Source organism: Triturus cristatus, chromosome 7 (genome assembly GCF_964204655.1).
Source record: "Triturus cristatus chromosome 7, aTriCri1.1, whole genome shotgun sequence".
NCBI lineage: Eukaryota > Metazoa > Chordata > Amphibia > Caudata > Salamandridae > Triturus > Triturus cristatus.
Genome location: NC_140590.1, coordinates 684,178,515 through 684,204,709, shown reverse-complemented (window position 1 = coordinate 684,204,709; position 26,195 = coordinate 684,178,515). Strand labels below are relative to the sequence as shown.

The window sequence follows — 26,195 nt, the reverse complement described above, 5'->3', positions numbered from 1 at the left end:
TAAATGGGATTTATTTTGTTAATATGGCAGAATATCATGAGAGTTTTGCCCTGGCCAGAAATTGAAACAATGTCACCTGAATGTTGCATACATGCCGATACATTAATTCAATGTGCTTTTAGTGTGAACGTTGTTTTATCTTTTCTAAGCTTCCAATGTGTTTGAAATTGCTCTAACATAACCAAGGGTGTACTGTCCTACATTTTGAAGTGACACCGCTCTGCACCACTTGACCATTGTTGTTGCCATGCCTTTTCTCTAACAGAGAATTGGGAGTTTTTCCAGTATTTGGGATTAAGAGCTGTGCCTAACCAACTAGCTGTCTTTCACCGCTCTGTATAGAATGTTGAAGTTTATGTTACCTGACTCGACTCGGGGAGTCTCTGATTCCAATGTAATCGCATTATGAGAGAATCTTCAAATGTATTCTGTAGTAGAAAGTTTCTTGTTGCCTCTTCCTCATTGGTGCATATGCTGAGAACCATGTATTTGTGTAGTAATGTGTGACATCCTTTATCTAAAGTCCCATTAAAGTACCTGCATGTCCCACGTTAAGGGAATCCCCATTTACCCACTCTAAGAAGGCAACTGTTTGCTGGATTTGCTATTCAACTTTAGTGTAGAGTTCTTTACACGTATGGTTTGTATTCTCACTGCTAACCCGCTCAATGCTAATTGATGTGCTGCCTAAAATTATTTTACATAAAGCCTTGAAACTCTAACCCATGTCTATCATTCTTATTGAGAATGTTGCAGTCCTAGTTCATTACTGATTCTTTTAACTGTAAAGTAATTCTTTATTGCTTGATTAATAACAACCAATTGCAATGTAATAGATGATAAACACCCATACAGAAACACATACAATTGAACCGTCATCATGAATTCATGGTTATAAAATCAATTGAAACCCTTTCCTCCGGCCAAGGGAGCTCCTTTCTCTATGCAAGTACTACTTTGTCAGAAGGTACAGTGAGATAGTAAGGGTTAAAGTGTGGATGCTCATTTTAGAGTCCAGGGCAGGTGCGGGGACCGATCATTAAGTCTTACACGATCAGTGTTCTGCTTAATTAAAAATGTGAGTGCTTATTATAAAATCAAAGAAAGATAAAGTCTACCAAAGCAGTGCGACCAAAAAAGCAGAGTCCATTTTTTAAATGAAAGTGCAGATGCTCATTTGAGCACTCTAGGGCAGTGCATTATGAACCATTATGGTGCAAGTGCTGATTTATAAAATCTAATTTTATAAAAATGTTGTGTACAGATGCTTATGATAAAATCTAGAGCAAGCGCTAGGCATTGGAGCAGCGACCATTATAGAGAAGAAAGTCCAAAGTGCATGTTAAGAGGTCTGAGGCCGTGCATTTTTAGAGTTAAAGTGCGAGTGTTTACTCCTTAGGAATTCAAGCGATGGGCAGTATGGAATTTAGACATGAATGCAGCCGTTGGGTGCTGTGGGCAAATGGGAGGTTTGAGGAGATTTGAGGAGTGGATGCAAAAAAGAAAATCAAGGACAATGCTATCTTCTTAGGACAGTTCCCGCCTCTCTGCCTTCAGCTTGATCCTTGGCCACGGAATTCTTATTAAATCTCTGTAAGAACTTAACCACTGCGCAGTTCAGACCAGTGTCCATTGATTCAAAACAGGTCAACACCGCCTTCCCACATGACCATATGCCTGATCTCTCCACTTCCTGCAGAGGAGCTCGCATCGGTCTCCCATACCAGAGCGGCACAGGCATAAGACTTAAACAATGTTCTCCGGCTCTTGTTTGCATAGCAGACAAGCATCTTGCCCTGGCCTTCTTCTACATGTGGGAAGATGCCCTAATAAGGGTAATAGTCCCAGCCTATATTTCAGGAAGTGTGCCGAGGCCCTGGTTGCTGTATGTGTTGCCTAGATAGCCCTGTGGGTTTAGCCTGGTGTAATTTTGAAGTGTCATCCACCTATGACTGCACTTGGACAGTCGGTCTTTGACCTAAAGCATTGATGGCAGCTGTGGGCTGGATTTGGTTAGCTTTCTGAGCTTTAAATGATCCCAGGCTGAAAGAACCCAAGACCTGATTTACGTGGGCCCATGCCTTATTTCTGACCCAGGTTTCAGTGTGTAATAATTCCAAGGCCTTCAGCGGGCCATTTGGGATGTTCAAGTTTGCTCATTTCCTCCAGAGTTTTCCCCAGTCCACCCCATCAAATGCCGATTTGTAGTCGATAAGACCTAAGTAAAATGGGTGTTTGTTAATTTTAGTGGAATCGATCAGCAACCAAAGTGTCATGATGTTTGCTGTGGTCCCTGTTTGTTTTGTGAAGTCAGTTTGGTTTGGGGAAATAATGGAGTGCGCTTTCGCCCAATGCTGCAATTCCTCCAGAAGAACTGCTGTAAAATATTTTGCATCATTTTCAATTAGGGCTACTAGGCGATAGTGTCCAGGGTCGCCCTTGTTCCCTCCCTTATAAATCGGGGAGAGAATCATGCCTTGTCATAAGTATGGAATGCCATGTTTCTGGATAACAGTGTTGAAGACCTGGGTTAATTGAGCTGCCCAGAACGATGGGTCCTCTTTGTAGATGGCTGGCACAATTCCATTTGGGCCCGGCGCCCCTTCCCTGCATCCCCTTGCAATTTGCCTCCGTACAGAGCCTGAAGTAATAGTGCCACAAGATGATGTTTGGTCCCTTCCCCTAACTGGGATTTGCAAGGTTCTTACAAGATCTGAGTCTTCTGAGTGGCTCTTTAGTTGTTCTACCTGTGCCCCTAGATTGTAATGATTGAACAAGAAATGACACCAGGAGGTCTCAGAAATACTGGAGGTGGCAACCCTTGGAGGGGTTCTGCTGATTCCGTTTACAGACTGCAAGAAGGATGTCGAGTTAATTTTCCTTATATCGTACAGCAGCTTGGCCCAAAACGAGTCCGGCCACTCCCTTTGAAGCTGCCATTTTGCCCTTTTTTGTTGCTTCTGCGTGGCCCTGAGGTAGTTCAGAATGATAGAATCTTTGGGTGACCTTTTCAGTGCCTGCCAGAGATGATTTACTTTCTTTTTGGCCATTCTAATCGTAGGGGTGTATCCACTCCACTTCAAAGGATCGACCTTGCTCTTGTGCCATTGTGTGTTAGTAGTAACCGGCTTAACTTGCTTGGCGCATTGATTTGCGAAGTTTGTGTTAAACGATTCCCAGGTGATCAATGGGTTTTCGCCTGATGTTTTTGAGGTTGCTACCAGTTGTTTAGCACCTTGTGCCAATGCTGGTATAGAAGCGACCTTGCACTTTATACATGTAAGGTTGATTTTATAACCTGAAATTCCCTTATCCAGTGCAGGTGTGTGAGCTGGTAAGCCTATGTCTAGAGTTATTTTTTTAGGCCGATGATCACTTTCCAGTTTCTCGCCAAATCTGTTAGCTGTGACAACCTGCAATAGTGAAAGGCTCACAAATGTATAATCACTGAGGGATGCTTTAGAGCTAGTTAAAAAACAAAGGCACAGGTGGTTTGTCAGGTTTGTAGCCGTCATTTAATGCTCTGAGGCCTAGATGTTCTTGACAAAGTAACAGTCCCAGTTCATTACTGATTCTTTACAGAAATAGAGACTGGTCCCATCGGGGAGCAGCAAAGTCTGTATAGTAACTACCCCGCTCCCTGTCTAAGCCACTAGCGTGCACAGTAAGCCAAGATGATACAGATTTGCGTGCCAAAGGATCTGGTAGCAGAGCTGATGGTTCACATTGGATCTGATCAGCATTCAATAATCCCATTTGTCTATAGAACTGACTACTGTACCTCCATAGTTAAGGAGGTGATGCACCAAGATTTAAATTGATCCTACCCTGACCCATTCCTGGTTCCTGAGGATGAGGTGGTGGTAACCCGACAAAGGACGACATTAGTAATAATAGGGACTTAGGCTCATTCAATGGGTAAATGAGAAGTGAGCCTTAAGGCAGTGCATGTTGGTACTTGTAGTAGGTGCATTGTGGTGGAATGCAGTGGAGGGACTTAGGAATGTAATTACTATGTGGCACTAGTTCTTGGGCTTATAGGGATGGCAGTTGTGTCTTTGATGAGATTGTAATTTTTTGATTCATTACACACATTTTTTTAAAACAGATTTTATTGCATTTTTGATAGACATGAACAAAATAATATATCAATGAACATTGTCATACAATATAACATGGCCAACAGAGTGATAGCAGCCACATGGACACATACATTGCTCAGAACAAATATGTACTCTGAATTAAGTTCCATAAATTGCTATGAAATTTAAGTATATATTGGACACAAGCTGAAAGAAAATACGAATATAAAGTGAAGTATAAAACAATATCCCACCAACCTCACAACATTTTCCACTATGTGAAGTCTATGCCTCTCTTAAAAGCAGCACCAATCTATGAGATTAAGAGCCGACTGTCCCAGTTAGGAAATACCAGAGTCAACATGTAACGCATATAACAAATAGTAGGGGAATGAGCAGAGCTAGAGACCCCAGAATATGGGCCCCAAATCATATAGCGAAATCAAGTGGCATTGTCTTCTTTGGCTTTAAATTCTTCCAGCAGGGCATCCTACACCATAGCTATGTGGTGTTTACATAACCCACGGTATTCCTCCCAGTGCAATGCATGACTTTCAGCAGAGCCCCAATGCCACTCCTCCTCCCGCCAGCCCATCACGAGGGGAGCAATGGGTTATTTCCAATGAGGAGTAATCGGCTGTTTGCCCAGGAAAAGAGCTAGATCTGCAAATCGCATTGCAGTCTGGAGGTTTTAGGTCTAGGGTAGAGCCACAAAAGACAGTGTTCGCCTATATGCCAATGTAGCTACCCCATATTTTGCATGAGTGAATTACTAATGTCTGACCAGTAGTATAAGAACATGGGAGAGGACCACATCCTATGTAGCAAGTCCACGGCATCAGCTCAGCAGCACGGACAAGAAGGCGAGGCTGCAGGGAATATTGTATGAAGTTTAGATGGTGTTAAATATGCCATGTGTGACAATGAGAACTGAATGAATTTGAAACGTTTATTCCATGCTTTGGTATTCTATGAGAAAACTCCATTCCTTATCATGGAGAGCACGATTAGGTTCAGTTCCCCAGAAGGTTTTCAGCAGGAGCAGGAGGGTGTACAAATGGGTACACAACCCCATGTAAAGCCACTTGACTAGGTATCTACCGGTGCCCATTTCATTAACAGTTTGAAGCTGTGCATGTGTATCAGCCCGTTCGTGTCCAGTGTGCCCAGACGTAGCACAGGATATTTTCATGTGTGAGAAAGAGGGCCCTTAGGAACTCATGCTGCTGTGTGAAATCCTGATGGGACAGCAGCGCCCCTTCATGAACAAATCGCCCACAGTTGTGATTCCTGCATTCTCCCACAGTAGTGTGCCCCCGGGGTTGACAGGCCACACAATGGAATGTTTGGTGCATAATTCGTAGAAATGTGTGTACAATGGAAAGCGTTTCTCCAGTATGTAAGAGCATTGTAAAGGAGTAGGGGGAGCTTTGGGGGGCGTGGCACACCCAGTAGCAGCAATGTATGTAAATCGCCTGAACATAGCTTACGCAGTGAGTAGTCAATCTGTTGTAGGTGTAACCCGGCCAACCATTGAGGCAGCCACTGTAGCTGGCCAGCAAAGCAATAAGGCTTAAAGTCTGGCACACCAGCCACCCCCATCCCCCTATTTGGCAGCAGTTGCAACTTGAGTAGGCTAATGTGCCGTCGCCCAGAACCCCAAATAAGTTATAGTAGTAGGGATTCTAGTGCCTTAAAAACAGAACTAGGGACAACTATTGCCAAGTTCACAAAATAATATAAAAATGTGGGCAGCATCACCATTTTGGAGAGTGCTAAATGGCCTGCCACTGATGAGGGGTGACAATGGGCTCCCCAGGAAATCCAGTATTGTACGGCGATGCGTGTTTCGGTGTTGTCCCTTGAACTGGGATCAGTATAGAGTAGTCAGGAACAAATAGTCCCAACCCAAGGATTCAAATGTGTGTTGGAGAGCTAGTGAGACTCATCCCGCTTTGGGACAGCCGTCGTAGGCTGTCCCTATCACCTGGCATAACCTTCGAATATTTAAAGAGGCCCTTCTACATGGAACAACATCGCACGGGTCAATATGATTCAGGTCCTGGAGTAGGAGAAGCAACCTACAGGCCAACACCAACATGCAGTCACTCAGGACAGGGGTTCCCACATCTTAGGCTGTATGGAAAAAAATGAAACACACATAGTAGCAAAAAAGAAAAAAACGGGTAAATTATTACAGGTATATTGCATAAAGTTGAAGAGTGGCACCTCAGATAGATTTTGTGGACTTGCTGAACTGTCTGCTAAGGTGAGGTGTACTTTGAGGCGCTGTCAGTTTCACCAAAATAGGACGTAACAGTTCTATTATGAGAATGCATTCATCGAGACTAGTGGCAGTTTATTCTTTGGTCCCCGGGAGTGATTATGCTGAATACAGCAACTCACGCGGGTTGAGAGTCTGCTGGTGTGTGAAAGTAAGCAGTAGTATTGGTACTATAGAGGCTTCTGATTAGGCGAAGCAGAAAAAGACGTTCAGGAGAGGTTGGCAGTAGTCAGGTGTTAACGTCATTTGGTGCTGCACAGGGATTGGCTGCTGGACACTGAAGCTGTGTTGTGTAGTAGAGTGATCATTGATCCAGACGCGCTGCTATTGGTAGTCAGATTGTGAACAAAATTGTATAGAGATAGTGTGAGATTTGGGTATGTAGTGACTGAAAACACTATCAGAATGAGAAATCCGTTTTTGAAAAAAGAGAAAGGTGTGGCTTAGCCAATGGCAAGAATTTTCATCCAAGGATGGTGAATTATGATTCCCATTGATCAGAACCTTTTACATTCCTAGAATCTAAAATTTAAGACATGGAATGTGTGACATGAAACCTCAGCCTAGACACACCCAGTTTGTGGCCCTACGCCTTTGGGAACAAGTTGTGAATGGGAAAAAGAGAAAGAAGTTTGAATTAAAAATCCTTTATGAGGTTTATTTATCGATGAATTCGTAGGAAGATGAGAGGCAAAAGAAATGGAGAAAGGAAGTGATTGAGAAAATTAGATCTTACTCACTAATAGAGGGTGAGGAGATGGAAAATGAAAAACCTAGTGAGAAAAAGAAATCTAAGGACGAGACAGAAGTAGACAGCAATGAGGAAGATGCTTACATAGATGAGCTCCTAAGATTAAGACCGCCCCATATAATGCAGCAACCTCACCAAGTGCTACAGCACAGGAGGTTGAACCAGACACAAACACTGTTGTCACCCCAGAAGTTAGTGCACCCCCCCAAGTTACTCAGAGACTGTTGTCCACTTCTTGCACAGATCTTGACCCCCGTAGCAATGGGTATTTCACACTCATCAGTAATTCTGAATGTTTCCCCTATGGCAACTGCCATTAACATGTCCCAGAGTCAGACCCCTCTGAGTATCCCGCAGGATGCAAACTGGTATTCAGTGTAATAGTGTCAGGCCCACCCCAGGTTGAGGCTTTAACAACCTCGGTGGCAGGAGGTCACACGATTACTGAAACTCTACCAGTCAAACCCCATAGTAAAGACAGACCCTGCAAAGACAAAGTCACCCAGTTAAATGCCAGATATGATGAAATTGTTAAGGGTAACAGGGATGGACTTTCTTAAACACTTTAATGAGAGCAAGTTACTTAACATGATTAAGAATGCTGCGAGGGTGGCACGAGAGGCATATACAAAGATGGAGATAATGGCGGACAAACACAGATTTGATTTGACACAAAGAACGAAGTTGCAAAACAATGTCAGAATGATGATGGGTGACAATGAGTTAAAGTTGCTGGAGCAGAGCAGGGTAAGTAGGCATGTAACGTAGTTGATTGAGAACATCAGGGTCTGGAGTGAGACTAAAAAAGTTCAGGGAGTTGTGGTCAAGGGAAAACGGAAAAAGGAGGTCACCAAGAAGGAGAAGTTGCAGGAGAACTAGAAAAGGAATGCCCTTTTAGAGAAGTACATGGAGGCACTTTTGTGCATGTCCCATGGTCTAGGACAGATCATTTTCATTTCACAAATTCTCTCCACAGGTTGAGGGAGAATCCTGATATGTGGTACATGCAGATAGAATGGATAGTTACCATTTCAAAGTGATTATGGGAGGATTTGGTGGTGTTGTTTGAAGTGACGTCTGGAAGGACCTCTGGGTGAAATGTTAGTGAGCAGTGTTGTGGCCGATGCAGTAACCCCCCTCAGATAGCAGGTACAAATGATTCTTCGCCGTTGGCCAAGTCCAAATATGATGCAGTCATTAACCATCTCAAAACTAAGGTTCCCCAAAAGGAGATGAATAGGCTCTACATTTTCTGTACATCCTAAGAACCCCAAAAATCTGTACATGCATACTATGAAAGGCCAATGCTAATGTACAGGTAGCCTAGCAGTCTAAACGACCTGTGCGGGGAAAACATGGGAGGGTTTCTTGCCTCCTCAGTGCAAGGACTGCTATCAGATAATAAAGGATGTTCTTTGCTGGTCGAGTAAACCCATAGATGAGATTCTGCAATATGCAGAAAATTGCACTGATATGTTAGACACAAAATCTAAGGGGATGAAAGAAAGGTTCATGATTGCACAGACCCAGCGGGCACAAAATGGAAGAGAAAGGGTACTTAAATTGTCCGTTCATGGACGTGACTTTGTCCCCAGTACTAGAATAAATATGTAGATAGTATTGATGGATTATGGGGGGAATGTCGCAGGAAAGGGAAGAGGCCATGGAAGTGCATCTGGAAACAGTATGATTGCTTTAAGGAAAGCATTTGTCACATTTGTAACAAGATTGAGCTTTGGAAGCACAAATTTTGCTACAATACGTATCAAGCAATGATCGATGCCCAATCCCCATACCTCACATTGCAGGGAGAACTTCTCCCAGTACCCATACCACCTATTCAGACTTCAGAGGTCCCGAAGTTAGGCATGCCACAGAATCCCCCAAGGCTGGTACAGATACAGGGAGGAAATCCCCACTTCCAACCAAGCCACACAGCTTCTAATAACTCATTCACATCTCAGACTGCCCCAGTTGCCTTGATGTTTGAGAGTGCCACAGACTTTGAACAGTCTCAATGATGGTCGGTGCCTGAGGGGGTGAGGAGGAGGGTGTACTTGGAAGAGTCGTGGAAGGGAAAGTGAATCAGTGTGGCCCATATGTAGATGGAGAGGTCAATGGACATCCCATGTTCTTCTTGATAGACACCGGAGCTACTCGCTTGACTGCTAGGACAGCTAAGGTCCCAAAGCTACCCCTCTTTGGAAAAGTAGTACACATTGTAGCGGTTACAAATCAGCAGCGTACAAATCAGATTACTGCCCCAGTAAAAATTGGAAACACCAGAGAGCAGGCCAGTTTGCTGTGTCCTATTCAAGCCCTGTGAATTTGCTACGGAGGGATCTTCTCTGCAAGCTCAATTGTGTAATCTAATGTACGCAAGATGGAGTAGAGTTAGAGACCCAAGCACTGGATGAAGAATTTAAATTTCAGGCCCTGGAACATGTAGTCCAGTTGTTTCCGGTTATTACTAAGGATTTATCTAATGATTTGAGAGACCTTTAGCGAAGATGTATGGGATTTCATCGGGAAAGAAATTGGGCTGATTAAAGGAGCCAAACCCCTGAAGATAATCTTGCGGTCTAATGCGATATTTCGTCAAACACATCCTTACACGCTGACACCAGAAGTCAATGCAGGGATAATGCCTGTCATTGAGAATATGATAGAACATAGCATTTTGAAGGAAGTCATCGGGAGTCCATGTAACTCTTTGATTATGGCTTTGCAAAAAGCAATTAAAAAGTGGAGGATAGTGATCTCTGAAAAAATTAATCAAATAGTTGTTTCATCCTATCCTGTGGTACCCAATCCTGTTGTGATCCTGTTCCAAATCCCCCAAAAGTTGAATGGTTCATGGTCATTGACTTTTGCCATGCATTCTTCTGAGCTCCCCTTCATGAAGAGAACTAGTTTCTCCGCGGTCCGTTTCCAAGAGAAGACTCTTGTGCAGTGTTGCCCTCGCCACGGGAATACAGACAGCCCATCCTATTTCATACTTATAAAAGAACCTAGAAACTCTGTGACTACTTTGTAGCTTGACCCTGATACAGTACATTGATGACTTACTAATTGCATCAATGACAAAAGCAGCTTATCGGCAAGACACTATCGTGCTGCTCAACAACTTGGCTGGTTTCCCCCGAAATCTTACAGTACTGTCAGAATGAGGTCATGTACTTGGGACATCAGATAGTGAAGGGAATCAGGCAAGTGTCCAATGAATGCATTGAAACAGTCCTTGAAATAAAGTTCCAAACCACACATAGAGAAGTTCGAATGTTCTTGGACATTGGTGGCTACTGCCGACAGTGGATCCCAAACATTTTATTTTGCGGCAATACTGCCCCATACTGATGTCGATGACTCCGTACCAAACAATGATGAAAGCATGGAAGCCTTCTAGGAGCTTAAGAATCTACTTTACAGAGCACCCACTCTTGGAATACCAGACTGCACCAAAGAATTTGTACTCTTTTTTCATGAAGAAGATAGGTGTGCTTTATCTGTGCTGACTCAGGCCCATAGGGAGACCCATCGGGTATTTTTCAGCGACTCTTGATACCGTAGCTGCAGCAATACCTGGTTGTCTCAAGGCATCCGCAGTGGTAAGCCTTAGAATTCAGCAAACCAAAGGAATAGTGATGGGTTATCCACTCATTGTGATGGTCCCACATTCAATCGAAATTCCCATGACACATAACCACACACAACATTTTACCAACAGCTGCTTAACCCTCTGTGAAATAATAATTTTGGCTGCTGAGAACTTTTCTATCACGAGATGTAATACCTTAAGCCTCACTTCTCTGTTACCATCCCCAAAAGGAGTCAAAGAGGGAGATTTTGGCCACCACTTTGTTAGTGTTACTGAGTTGTGCACACAGCTAAGACCTGACAAATTGGATGTTTCCCTTCCTAAATCCGACCACACCCTGTTTGTCGATGGGTCTTGTTTCAGAGCTTGATACAGCATTTTGAGAGCCACACATGCTGTGACCACCCTTAGTGGGGTTGTGGAAGCCTCTTATCTGTGCCATGTACGTACAACAAGAATATCCTTTCGTCCAAAAAAGAGTTCTTCAATTCAGAGCTGGAAAATGCCAAGAACAGACCACACAAACTTTTTGAAATAGTCAAACTTCAATCAAACAAACTAGCAAAATCATCAAAAGAAACCACTAAATCCCCAATCACCTGCGATTAGTTCTCCTCCTTTTTCGCAACCAAAATCAACTCGCTGGGTAACAAACTCAAGGCCTCCTCGAACTCCCCTCCTTCTCCATCTGGGACACTTCTATCTTCTCGTCCCCACCAAGCAACACCCAAAAACAAGGCTCAGTGGTCCAAATTCGAACTTTATGATGACCATTCCATCTCGAAAATTCTATCCTCCTTAAAACCAAATGCCCACTTTAACGACCCCCTCCCTGCCAACTGCTTGGCAGCGACCACCTCACTTATCGCTCCCATCTGGACTACCATTATCAATGCTTCCCTTGCCCAAGGGACCATACCCGACTCTCTGAAAACCCGGCAAATCATCCCCATCCTAAAAAAAACACTCTGAATCCGGAAATTCCAGATAACTTCATACCCATCTCGAATATCCCTCTTCTCGCGAAAGTACTGGAGAAATGTTTGCAGCTACAACTAAGCCAACACATCGCCAATTTCAATCTACTTGACGAATTCCAATCTGGGTTCAGGCCTGGGCACAGCACTGAAACTACTATTCTTCACATCATTGACGATGCTCTCCTAGCCCTTGACCAAGGCAAAACATGTCTTCTGATCCTTCTGGATCTCTCCTCGGCACTCGACATGGTCAACCACGAGAAACTCCTTGAATGCCTCGAACACAGGATGGGCTTAGGAGGTACCGTCATCAAATGGTTTGGTTCCTTCCTCCATAACCACACACAGAGATTCCTTGTCAACAGCAATCTATCTGCTCCCTCCCAGATCTCCATCGGTGTCCCTCAAGGCTCCACTCTGTCCCCTACCCTCTTCAATCTCTACCTCGAACCTTTAGCTGAAATTCTCCACTCGGCCAATATCTCCTTTCACATGTATGCCGACGATACCCAGATCTACATTAAAATCTCATCTCTTGAGCAGATCACCCATCTAAATGATGCCCTGAAACGGACCATCCATTGGCTTGCCAACAACCAGCTCAAACTGAATGCCCAAAAAACAGAGTTTCTTCTCATCTCCCACCCAAAAAAAATCTGCTGACATTCTTGAATGGACTAACTCTATCACAGCACTAAAATGCACCCCTACCATTGTGAATTCTGCCAAATCTCTTTAGATTATTTTGGACCGCAACCTGAATATGATTGAACACAACGCGATGGCCAAAACTGCCAGATTCCATCTGAGCTACTTGAGAAAACTAAAACCCTTCCTTGGAACTGCCTACCTAAAAACCCCGGTGCAGGCGTTAGTTATCTCCAGAATCAAATATGGCTGCTCCACACTATCTGGCCTGCTTAAGACCTCGACTGCCCCCTCCAAAGCTTGCCTCAATGCAGCAGCCAGACTCTTATCCGGTTCAAAAACATTTGACCATATCTCTCCACACCTGAAGCCGTTGAACTGGCTTCCCCTCGAAGGCAGAATTCATCTCAAGCTGGCCTGCATCGCTCACAAAGCCTTGTACACGAACTCCCCGGCATATCTTGCCCAGAAACGCTTGTTATCTGGGAGATCCAGAAACACCAGATCCGCCAGAGGCCGTGTGCTGCAGCCACCCCGCTTCCGCACAGCAAAAAAATAGAATCGAGCATTCTCCGGAGCTGCACCAAGAATTTGGAACTCGCTTCCTTCCTCCTTCAGAAGAATACCTTCTCTGGTGCTCTTCAAAAAATAATCTAAAACCTTCTTAATGAGAAAATTCCTCCAATAATGCTCCCTTGGTGTACATTCGTATGACCTACTATTTGTATCAACTCTCACTCCTTCCAATGCTCCCTGTACCAGTTTTTTTACATATCTTTTTCGTCCTATTGTTATCAAATCGCCCGCCGATCTTCGAACTGTATTGGCACTTGTATATATCCACTGCTTTGCCCTACTTTTGTCAAATCCCCAACCCCCGTCCCTGTATTCTGCCCATGCCATCCTGTACTTGGATCTTTACCATTTCTTATATATATCTTCTCCTTGTGCCCTATTGTACTCAAGTCATCGCTGATTTTGGAACTGTATTCACTCTTGTATATAGCCACAGCTTTGTCCCGCTATTGACTTTTCCCTATCCCCCAACCCTGTACTTTGCCAATGCCTTCATGCATGTAACGTACCTTTCCTTGTAAAGCGCTCTGATACCCTAAATATAACTTCAAATAAATAAATAAATTTAAAAAAATGTAACTTCTACACAGATTGCAGTATTTTTTGCCCTCAGTAGAGCCTATTGTACATCCGAAGACTTGCAAGTTGCCATTCACACCACAGTATAGATTTAGCATTGTGCATGACTTCGTGCAGTTATGGTCGCAGAGAGCATTCCTGACATTTGCTGGCTCACCTATCAGAAATTCACTGCATGTCTCCAACCTGTTGGAAGCCCTTCAGTAACCCAAAGAAATTTCTGTGGTTAAATGTGCTGTAGATAGGAGTGACAATGACTTTGCCATCTGAAGCAACCACTAATTACCAGATATTGTGCTCTTCAGTCCAGCACCTTTCATGTAGATGAGCCATGCAAAGCTGAGGGAAAAACTGTAACCAACATGTTGTTCAACACTGTGCAGACGTTCAGCGAGCTAAGGGAGTTACAATACAATGCCACAGAAATTGAAAAGGCCAGGTGGGAAAGATTGGGATGCTAGCGACACATCGGTGTCTAATGATGGACAATTAGTCCTCCCTGATTCTATGCCACCTGCTATAGTAAGACACATGTATGGACCAACACATGGGGAGGGATGGGATGGTGTCAACCTTTAAGCACATTAGGCATTATCCACACTTTTGATCCATGGCAGAGAGCTTGTACTGTGTAATCTGCCAAAAGCAATATGTGGGCAAAAAGGTTATAGTGACCATGAGCCATATTGGAAAGTGTAATGGTCCCTTCAACCATCTTCAGAGCCATTTTGTGGAGGTGCCCCAATGTAATCAGCTAAGGTATATTCTTGTGATTGTATGCCTCTTTTCCTGTTAGGTGGAAGCATATCCAAACAGGAGATGTGACAGTCGCCAAACTTCCATTGCAGGAATTAATCCCGCATTTCGGGATGTTAGTTCATCTTGAATCAAGGAAGTCATTTAAAAGAAGAGTAATGCAGTTGCTATGCACAGCTTTGGAGATAGATCAGAGATTCCATTGCAGTTACAGATCAAAGTTTAAGGCTTTATAGAGAGAATGAATGGAACTATGAAGGCAAAATAGGCCAAAGCCAGTGCGTCTATATGTCTTAAATGGTCCAATGCCCTTACTCTGGTATTGATGAGCATTCGAAGCACGCCCTGCAGATGGACAGGATTGTCTCCTCACGAGGTGTTGATGGGAAGAGCCATGCAAATCCCTTCCATTTCAGATGCTGCACTTGTGGATATCACTGTTGATCTGGTTTGCAAATATTGCAAGGTATTAGCTGACTTTAAGCAGATCTTTAGCGATATCTTTGGAGAATTAATACACTCAGTAGGAGTTGCATTAAATGATGTTAAGATTAGAAAGCTGCCCACTTTAGTAGATAGACTTGCCACTAATACTGCAGGTGCCTTAACAATCACTAATAAGGAATTACTTGCTATGAGAGCTATGATCATGTACAACCGCCTTGCGTTGAATTTTTGGCTTGCGAAGGCTGAGCCTGAAAAGTCATCCATGCATTGGAATGTTCTGCATACTTCCCAAAAAAAGTGCTATTAGCAGGCTTAATTGTAAGGTCACTAACATTGCAAATATCATGCATCAACTAGCTGAGTTAGACAGGTATGTGGGAAGGAAAAGGTTCAGTACTTGTACCTACTGGAAGTCGATTTGCTAAGATAGGCAAATGGTTAGGGAGCATAGGTGGAGGAATACTGACATTTCTTTTACCTGCTCTCTTGATTATACTAATTGCCAATGCATGTGTGCTCTCTCTCCTAAAATGCAAATAAATTACAGCTGGTAATGGGCATGGCTGTGGGTATAAGAAGTAGTCGGCAGTGAGAGGAAGAGAACTGAAGTAAAGGTTGAAAAGATGCACAGTCAACTCTACAACACTATGAAGAATTTTGGAGAATTGAAAGAAAAGAACACCAAGCTAATGAAGGCTGTGTTTTAATAAAGAGGTTGTTGTGATGAATTAGAAATCATCAGAGGGGCTTTTTTTTTATCTTTTATAAGCTTCCAAATTCCAATGTGTTCGAAATTGAGCTTGCTCTAATATAACCAAATGTGTACTGCCTTTCATTTTGAAATGGCTACACACTTCACCACGTGACCATTGTTGTTGTTGTTGTTGCCTTTTCTCTAACTGAGTATTGTAAGCGTTTCCAGTCTTTGTGATTAAGATGTACCTAATGAAGGACAACCTAACTGTCCCAGACAACTCTGTATACAATGTTGCAGTTTATGTTACCTTAATCAACTCTGGGAGCTCTGAATCCAAAGAAATAGTATTATGAGAGAATCTTCGAAGGTATTCTGTAATAAAATATTTCTTGTTGCCTTTTTCTCATTCTACATATCCTGAGAAGCATGTACTTTTGTAGTAATCCTTTGTCTAAAGTCCTATAAAAAGACCTACATTTCCCACTCCTAGAACGAAAATCTGTACTGAATTGACAGTTGAACATTAATGAGTTCTGTGTAATTATGATCTGTATTCTCGCTGCTAACTGTCTCAATGCTATTTCATGTATTGCCTAAAAATTATTTGCATAAAGCCTTAAGACTATGACCCACAGTCCTAGTTCATTACTGAGTCCGAAAAGACCCAGAGACTTGTCCAATCGGGGAGCACCAAAGTTCGTATAGGGAAGGTACTACACCATTCCCTGTCCAAGCCATTGGTGAACACAGGGTAAGCCAAGCTAATAAAGATTTGCCTGCCAACATTAGCAATCTCAAAATACTTCTGTGGTTACTACTTTTAAACTCGAGGGATTGGCAAAGTGTTCAAAATATAGTTTGGGGCTACATACATCTCTCGACTAAACATTTATTTTGCAGAAATTGCACATAAAAATTGAGCTGTATTTAGGCCTTGGTGTAACAAGAGTAACAACAGAGTAATCAGATTATTTTCTGTAATGTTGATACCCATTCCAGTAATTATGAGAAATTTGGCATGAAAAATCCCACCACAGGAGCACAGGAACAGCGAATTTAGCTAGTGCAGGCGGCTGCTGGCTGCTTCTATTCATGTGCTGTTGCGTTTAGCACTATTTTCATTGAGCAAAATGCTTCCTTAGGTGAATTTTGGAAAATAGCACTAAATGCTAGATTACACTCCTCGAGTAATTCTGATTTGTGTAATCTTGCAAAATGTATCTGTATTTTCACGTCATTTATACTACAGCAAAGTGCACAAGCTACGCCCACCCTTTCCTGTTTTCTTCTGTTCAGGCAGTTTTAGAAAACCTCTTGAGACTGCATAATGAAATGCGATGCTGTAATGAATATTGACAAAAGTAAAATAAAACTGTGGAGTAGCATATTTAAAGAAAACACATAACTAAAAAATCCCTCTGGACTATCAATTTTGCACCTGTTAGGGCTAAGAAGCTGTAGGTTAGACAGGCAGAGCTGAAGGGGAGATATTTGTAAAGTGAGAACATCATGCAGCATAAACAGGGATGTATACACAGAGATGTCGGCTGCTAGCCAAAAGCTTAGATGCAGGCTTTTAGCCTCTTTTGATGAACAAGTTGTATCACCTGGGATGGAACCACCCAGCTCCAAATTCCCAGATCACCAAACAGCAAAGCAAACTAATCCATTGTGCAGTGCATGTAGGCTTGTACATATGGACACCACATTCCTCTTGATCGTAAACAATAATAATATCAGACAATCACAATTACATGGATAGTCAGCAGTGGTAATCACCAACTCACAGTTTAATGCTCATAGCCTTTGTAGCACTGGGATGGACGGGTTGGTCTGCAGGCAGTAGCGTGGGTGATCACACTTCACCTGTGAGACACACCTCAGTCTTTCTGGGTCTGATTCTCCTGGTTCTAGCCACAGCTTCTGTGACCCCCCCCTCTCCCCATAGACCTTTCACCTAGCTGATCATCAGTGAACTCTGCCATCTCATGATGATTGCTCAGGCCTGTGGAACTGCTTACTATGCCGCTGTCCTCTGAGTCTCTATCTTCCTCTTTGGGCTCTGTCGCTAATTCTATTAGCAATTGTCTTAACTGTTCAACATTTGGATGTTGTGCGTATCCTGCTAAAATTGGCCATGTATGCCATGGAATACTTAACTGTCCTGTAGTGTAGTTCCTATTTCCCTTATAGGCTCTGCGCATTGGAATAATCTACACTATAGTTTTTGCATAAGACTACGGTCAGGATGCCTCTATCGAGTACATTAAACTTAATTACTTTGTGGGCCAGCTAACTCAGAGGTCACTAGAAACTTCTCGAATAAACAAGAAGGGAGTAGTTTCTGACAACCGCATAAACATGACAACTTTGTTTCCCTTAGAATCGGAATGTGTCTCAGAATCGTGGAGACAACAGATAACAGTTTCAGTCAGTCAATCGTGCATGCTTAGTTTCTCCAGAGTTACACAGAAATAGATAGACGGGCGTTTCAATAAAAGGATTTATTGAACAGTCTTGTTTCTCGTGTAAGAGATATGAGCTGTTACAATGATTAGACAGTAAGCAGGATATAATACTCACAGTGTAAGCAGTAAGAAGAAATAATACTGCAATAGCATTGTCTTTTAGCTATGACATATATTCATATATACACACATAAATAACACAGGCTAAAAAGTGAATACTCGTCTCATGCTTCTAAAATAGTTATACCCCAGTGTACCTAACCTAAGTGTAGTACAAGGTAAGAAGTAGGTGCTGTTTTCTATAGTATGGTATATACTACGTTTATATGCTAAGAGTCCCCCTAGGTTCTAGTCAGCTCCATACCTTAGAATGAGAGAGGTGGGAATCTCTTTCAGAATCTCAAACTCCAACACCCCGCGAAGGGAGTCAGAATACTGGAAGCTGGATTCTCTGCGAGCAGGGATGACAGCGTCTGGTCAGTGTGTCAGGCGGGAACTCGCAGTCCTTCCGAACTTGCTGTGGCGAGCTGTATCGAGCTGTGTAGGCTAGTCGAGCTGAGCCGTGCCGAGCCGTACTTGCTATGGTAAGGGAAGGTATATTTATACCTGGAAGGTGCTTAGGAATGCTAGCATTGACGTTAATTCCGGCAGAGGAAGATGTCATGAATGAACCCCTAAGGAATAGTAGTTCATGCATAATAGATGAGTTCGTAGAGAAATCAATAATCCTAGCTAGGGAAAGTCCCGATGACTTAAGGGTCTGGTTTCTAAGAACTCGTTGTGATGCAGGATGGACGGATGTAGGTGACCATGCCTGTATTTGGATAGCATGGCTAATGCCTAAATAAGGACTGGGATTCTATGCCTAAATAAGGGCAATGCGAATTGTGCCTATATAAGGACATGCTTTAGGGAGACCTATGTACGGGCATCTAAATCGAAACACAATAGTCTAATTCTAACTCACTCTCCCCTGAGTGGTAGCTCCTCGTTTAACCATTGTAAGTGTTCATGACTCATTATGGTAATCTCCTGAGTAACATAAGGTGCACATCTAGCCGGAGATCCTATGTAATAATAGCTATTAAAAAAATGCTTGATCTGGTTTAACTAGGTCCCATTGTATCCATGAGTACAATTTCTCCATCTACTAAGCTAGCCTTAATCTAACAACCAGTATTATCTCACCTATTGTAACAGGGAACCCTTGTGACATTCAATAGTCAAAAGACCCCACACTTTAACTTTTAGCAGTATATTGGCACCTACATTGCAACAGATTCTGAATACAATTGAAAGCTCAATCAGATGTCAGGAATTCCATTTAGTAGAAACCCTTTAGCAGAACAGGGCATTCCTGCCCGATTTGTTGGAAGATTGTTCTCTGGATTGGTATTCACTCTTGTGTGTGCCCCCTTAGGGTGCCAGGTTTATTTGGCCCTGCAGTTGGTCACTATGTTACTTCTCATGTTAATCGTGACTATACCAGGTAGTTTTCTCTTGCCTCACAAACAGTATAGGAAGACGAAGATACCATCTGGAGCACTGAAAATGGACAGGTGGTTTCCATGAATCTCTCCCAAACTTACTTGCAAGTACTATAGATTAGGAATGAACATTACCTACCTGATAGACATGTAGTTTTGTCAGTTCATCTCAACCTTTCTCCAGAATGCTCAGATGTAAGAAATGTAGTATTTTATAGTGTCTTAATCAAAGCCTAGCAAGTGCAGACTGTATGCTAAATTATAGTAGCAAATATTACAATTGCAGTGAGTGAAATATAACAGAAAGTAAATAATATGAATGAAGACAATATGTTATTCTATATAATTCCTCATCCTACTAAGAGTTTGCTAATGGGAATAGGGGGCTGTAAAGTCTGCCATCAAGAACTCACGGTACATATTTCATGCTTGTATGGTGTAGGCATGCTGCCTGAGGCCTTCAAGTCCTGGCCCTCACCTTGAGAACCCTGTTTATTGATGGTGGCAAAATGAGCTTCCTGGTTTCTGAAATGCTACTTCGTCTGACTGGCATGTACTGTTGTAAACAGAATTTTCAACATCTAATCAGGCTTTAGACAAGTATCGAAAGCGGGCAGGTGCATTAAATTGTGGGCACCTAAGCAAACAATATCAAAACATATAAGAGAAGCTGCTCCTCTTGTGCTTCTTTGCCGAAGTAGTGATCAGCCTGAACTCAGGCCTTGCGCTGCAACAACCTGGATACAATAGTTACAAGAAAACGATACACGTGCAAATATGAGCATTCTACTTACTTTTGAGTTTGATGCCCCGATATCATGAGCAAGAATTAGAAAGTGATGAAAATTGTTTTCACATGGCAAAGTGCTTGGCTGATAAATGGAACATCACTTTTGACCCCCTTCGGTTGCTGTAGAAAATAAATGGCCAGTCATCGTGCAGCTAACTCTCTATCCTTCTGTCTTAATCTGTTACAAAAGGTTAGTTTACAAGCACCCAGTTAATGAAAATCTGATAATACTTCATAACACAAAACCTTAAGAGCAAATGCATTTGCATGGTAACACACCATAGAATCCGCAATGTACCCCAAATTGCTTGTTTCAGTGGTACCAACAAGTAGGGGGGGCCCCATGTACCTTGCAGGGAGGAGCCCTCACGTTTCGTTGTGCCACTGAGGCATAGACATTGGTATTTGGCCCACGAAAATACCGTAAACTCGTGCTGATCTTGTCCAATCCAGTGCTCATCCCAGTAAACAGTCTAGAACCGGGAAACTGGAAGGGTTTTTCATTTAAATAATACAGCATGAACGCCTATAATCAGTCACTGTCTAAACATGATTCTATTTCCAACTTTCAGATAATGCACTCGAAATCCTCCTTGCTTGCTAAGCAAATTTATACATCATCACCTTACCGAAAAGATTGTTTATTTCCTTTTTTTCTTTTTTGTTGCTTTCATTGCAAAAGCAAAAGACACACAATTGATGGACGGAATGCAGAACAAATCAAAACATTCACCCCCAGTCAAGAGATCTGGGTTAAATCCATCATTCTTTTGCTCACCATGCCACCCCAGTTTAGACCTCATTGCAAAAGAGCACTGAAACTCTCTTCAGTCGGAACAACATACTACACAGTGCCATTCATGTTGGAGAGGATTATATTTAACCCTGGGCGGACAACTACGCTACGCTCGCGAAGTTTGCGTAGTTTGTGCTACTTCGCGCTACGCGAATTGCACGTAGCGCAGTGCAAAATCGCGTAGCGTAGTTGGCATTTTTCGCTTGCTCTAGATCCTCAACGTCAAGTTGGCGACTGCGAGCGAGCGAAATGACATCCCCGCGAGACTTTTTCCTCGTTCGCTATCAGCAACATCAAGTTGCCGATCGCGAGCGTGGAAAATAAACCTCCCGGCGAGATTCTCAACGAGGGGAGGTCAGGTTTATCATTGCGAGTGGTTGCGTATGCTCGAGTAAAAATCTACTCGAGCGGCAGAAAACGACAACTCGCACTGTGCAAGATGCCGTTTTCAATGATTGCACAGTGCGGACAAGCATCTGGCACTATGCAATCATCGCGAACAGCGCACTACGCTGTTCACGTAGTGCTACGCGTAACTCGCATAGTGCGAAGTGCACTTCACGTAGCTACGCGTAGCACTACTACGCGAACTATGCCCAGGGTTAATTATATTCTGGAGACAGCGTCAGTTTCCATCTCGAGAATTCTAGTGAAGCTTATATTTTTTGCAGCTTTGCAAATGAAGGACGCAATGATTCATTTCTTGCTTAATCTGCAATAGCAAATGAGTGACGGTAATACATAGCTAAATCTTTTTCGACTCAAGGTCATTTTAAATTTGAGCCAGTATTACTGGTTGTCTAGCAGTCTCCTACGTCTTGAAATTGATGTGACATGTATCCGATCCAAGACAATTTCTTCATAGTTGATAAAACTACAACCAAATATCCATTACATTAAAAGTGGTGGTGCGAGTGTGAGGATTGTCTTTTTACATTTGATTTAATGGCATTAGAGTCCCTTCGGAAATTTGTGGAGTGGTGATAGTAACAAACTAGTACATGAGATCAAGAGAAATTGGGTTGTTCCACACAGATTTAAAGATGATGCATGCGTTTGAACAAGAGGCTTAAAAAGTTGCTTTAAGAGAGACGAAAATGATCTTAATCTTAACAAAACATTTGCAATAATAAATAATGATACATATTTACATTTTCTTATCACAGTACTCAAGGACAGAAGTAGGTTGACTATTGTAAGGATAGACAAAGTGTTCAATGACTGAACGTTTGAGATAAATGAAGTTAGCTTTCAGGGCTCATTGCACATCTGGGAGGAATGGCTCGTTCCTGGGTATGAATAATTGCTTTCTGTTTAGTACATCGTGATTTTACTGCTGTGTCATGTTATGGTTCTCTTGTTGGGTAGAACCAGAAACCGCTCCAGTTGGTATAATTATAAGTTTCAAATAACAGCTATCATAAAACTCTCTAGTGAGTAAAGAATCCGAGAGTATTGGTTCAAGCAATAGAAATATTTGAAATGGAATGGTGTGAGGGTTGTAAAAGACTTTTCATGAAGTTTGGCTAATTGTTACTGCAAATGGCTTTCAGCGAGCAGGTAAGGACATTTAGCAGCGTTTGTAGCTGACAGAGCTCTATCTTAACTTGTGTCCATGGGAGCTTGTAGCTGATTGGTGGGGCAGGTTTACATTATTCGGTGGCAAACCTGATTACTTTATTCTGGGCGGAAAAACAATCAACCAATCAAGTGACTCGAGAACTACCTGCTGTTATGGCCATAGCACAATAAATTCCCTTGTCCATTGATACTGTCAGTAACATTTGGAAAAGGGGGCTGTAATACCATTATACGCATTATCATACATGCCACATCTGGGATGATGTGGTTAATTCTGTAAACCTCATGTGCAGTTCTGATATTTACTAAAATTTACACCAGCTGTGCTTTGTCCAGTTCTGGTGGCCTCATCTTGAGAAAAATATATATCTGTCAGAGATGTGTAAAGTATCATACATAAGACCTATAGAAAGAGAGTGAGAAATAAAAAATGTACTTTTATACACGTAAGGAACAGAATGGCTTGTGAATTGGCATTACAAGTCCTGAAGTGAACGCTGTACAGAGACGGTTCAATGGCAAAGCACTCTTAGAACCGGAAGTCAAAATATGTGGCTGAGGATGAATACTCATTCAAAATTATAATTCAATGGAAATCACGGCAAATACACCGAAATTAGCAGCAGAACATGAGAAGACAAACAAAATACATGTTTATAGGAGGAAAGGATCGAAGACAGGGGGAGCACTGGGGCTAGTGAAGGAGAGGTAAAATTGGAGACAAATGTCACAAAAGTGTTGAAGAAATGGACTGCATGCATTAGCCTGACATTCCAATGTCTACTTTCATTGTATGTGTACATGATTCTGTCTTCTGTCTATAACTGCCTGTCCAAGTCTCCGTCTTCTCTTCACAGCGGCTTCCCATCTCCAGTCGAAATCACTCACATCCGCAACGAGACCTGGGCGGCAAAATTTACGGTAGGTGGGAGCCTCCTCCAAAGTGTCCTTGTACCTTTTCTTTCAGTTGCCAACAGTTCAATTAATAGCCACAGATGACCTGTTACCCAGTACCATGTTCTAGGACTAAGACCTTAAAAATTTATAAAGGGTTAATTGATGTATAAATAAACGAGATCACCTCGTGCATTATTACCTGTCCTTAAGCAACTACCTATGGCATTTTGTGAGCGACATCACAAAAAGTGGAAAGTAATATAGGAAGGGGCCTCGTATGAGGCAATATCACAGGACTTGAAAGAAGTATAAATATAGAAAATAAATGCACAGTTCAAAAAATAAATTCAACCCCTCTCTAAATATAAACACATCGAAATGAATAAAAAGTACCTTAAATTTCAGAAAATTACTTATTTGATGTTGCAGGATTCATAGCACGACCATAGCCCAAAGGCATTAGAGCACTTTTCATGTTCAGTGGCTGAGTTACAAGTATACATCGAAATATGGGGGTTAAGAGCCAGAACAAACATGTGGTGGGGTGTTTGCCAAACAGTATGTACAAATGTACAATATTTACGTACTTAAAGAAAATCAGTGTATAAAAGCCTCAAGAAAATACCAGTCAAAGGGCAGTTAAAAAAAAGTAGGAGAATGAAGAGAGATGGGAGGTGAAAGTAAAGGATGAGTCGCCAGACTAACTGATCACACCCATATCGTGCACTTTTGAGTGGGCATTGCAAACATTGGTGCAGAACCAAAAAAATAGATGTGATGTGCCTTCAGAGCCTTCCTAAACGAAGTAACAAAGTGATCTGGCTAAACTGCAATGGCTGAGATTTCCAGCACATGGGACCATGATATGAAAACGCTCCGCCCCTTTTGGAGAGTAGCTTAGTCCTATACTTAGCAATAAGATGTAAAAGCTTTCTTCTGAGATATCTGGCTGGACTGTAGCAATAAATCCATTGTATAAGATGCTGGGGCCAGATTATGTAAACATCTGAAAGCTAGGCAGTTTAGTTTATACTTACTGGATCCTGTCCCTCAGAGGCTGCCAATGCAGTGCACATCTGGCTGCCTTGAAGTGATCCTGGCTTCACTGGCCAAATAGTGGACAGACATGTATTCTGTACACCTCAGATGGTGCATCTGGGAAACAGGCGTACTAGCAAGATGGGCACTACAATAATCCTTGTCTGTCATCCAGGCCCTATTGGGAATAGATTCGAGATGCTGAATACGCCTGAGTTTGCTCATGTGAAAAACAGTTATTCTCAGCACTGCTGATCTGGTGATTCGGGAATAGGTTTGTCTCAAAACCACATTTTCACCATTCCTGCTATAGAGATGTGTTGGTCAAGTCGAACTGGCGGGTATAACCCTCTCAGGCTAACCCTATTTTCTGCCCCATACACAATCTTTTCAGATAGAGAATGTTGTGAGTGAAAGTCAAATGAAGAGAAAGTAGAACATGTCTAATGAGACTACGAGAGAAGAACAAGACAGTAAAGCATTCGAAGGCTCCAGGATGGAATTAATGCTCAAGAAGAAACTGTTTGACATAATTCTTGAAGGGTAGGTGAGGAGTAGTATTAGTAATTTATAAACTGACTATCACATCGTTCCAAAATAAAAAATAAGTATAAAAAAAATGTTGCCCAATCTCACTGAAGTTATTTGCATGCAGATCTTCTCCTCAGATAATTACTGCTTGAGTATTTCTGAAACAACTCAATGTATACAATGTGGGTCTAGTTAACTTACATGAAACTTGCAGACTCTTACTGCCGACACCCAAGTCATCTATTCTGTTACACATGCCTTACAGGCTGAACAGCACTACTATCTCTCCGATTACACAACTCCTATGTCTGATGACTCAGTAACCAAGGCATCCTTTAGATTACATACGTCGTTTTTGTCTCAGAGAACGGGTCTAGTATTCAGGTTTAAAAACCCTCATAGGATTGGGCAATAAAACACTCGCACGAATTACGCAGACATTTGAAGAATAGATACCAGAGCATTCTATAATTCGTATTAATCTTTAAAATCCCAGATAGCAGAACTATAGCTTGTAAAGCAAATGCAGGTTAAAACAGAACCATTTCCTAGGTTACACACATTCCATACAACATTGGCCGCATGGCACCCCTTCTGGCGCAACTACTTTACAGGATTGGGACTTGGACAACATAACTACCCCTCTAGTTTCTCAGGGTCAACAGGCATAGATAGTAGAATTATGTCTCAAGTTACCTAGATAAGCCCAAATCTGAGACTACTTAGCTATGTTTCAGGTTATGTATTATACATATTCCAACTTCGGACAGCAGGGTAAGGGTTGCATAAATCTTGTATACTTAGGAGTAGACATCAGAGACATAGCTCGAGTTATAGATCTTGCAGGTTTCAGCACTGGACAGCAGACAATTTTTGTTTGTGTATTTAGAGTATAGTAAACCACTTGGTATATGTGTATTCACACAGGCTAAGATACAATACTTTGAAAGTTAACAAAACAAAATATGGACATTTTATTTCTTGTAGCAATGATTAAGATTATTATATAGAAGGAATTTTGTTTTTATGAAACATTTTAGAATGATTTTCACAGGTCCAATAGTTCAAAATATTGTATCTTCAGCTCATAATGGTCTCGCTCTCTAAACATAAATATCTGTGTGTATATACGTATATATATATCACTAATAATGTTAAAAGATCAGAGTCAAGCAAAAGAAAGGCATACTGCTGCCATATTGATGAACA

At 42.1% G+C, this 26,195-nt stretch overlaps 1 protein-coding gene across 2 annotated transcripts in view; it reads left to right on the top strand.

The window, feature by feature from the left end:
* The window catches only part of LOC146810339 (uncharacterized), an 83,177-nt gene that overhangs the window by 818 nt on the left and 56,164 nt on the right, over positions 1 to 26,195 (top strand). For both annotated transcript variants that reach the window (XM_085617331.1, XM_085617332.1), the window contains exon 2: positions 23,378 to 23,441. In XM_085617331.1, coding sequence (XP_085473457.1) covers positions 23,378 to 23,441 — 64 coding nt within the window. The remainder of the gene's footprint in view (positions 1 to 23,377; positions 23,442 to 26,195) is intronic.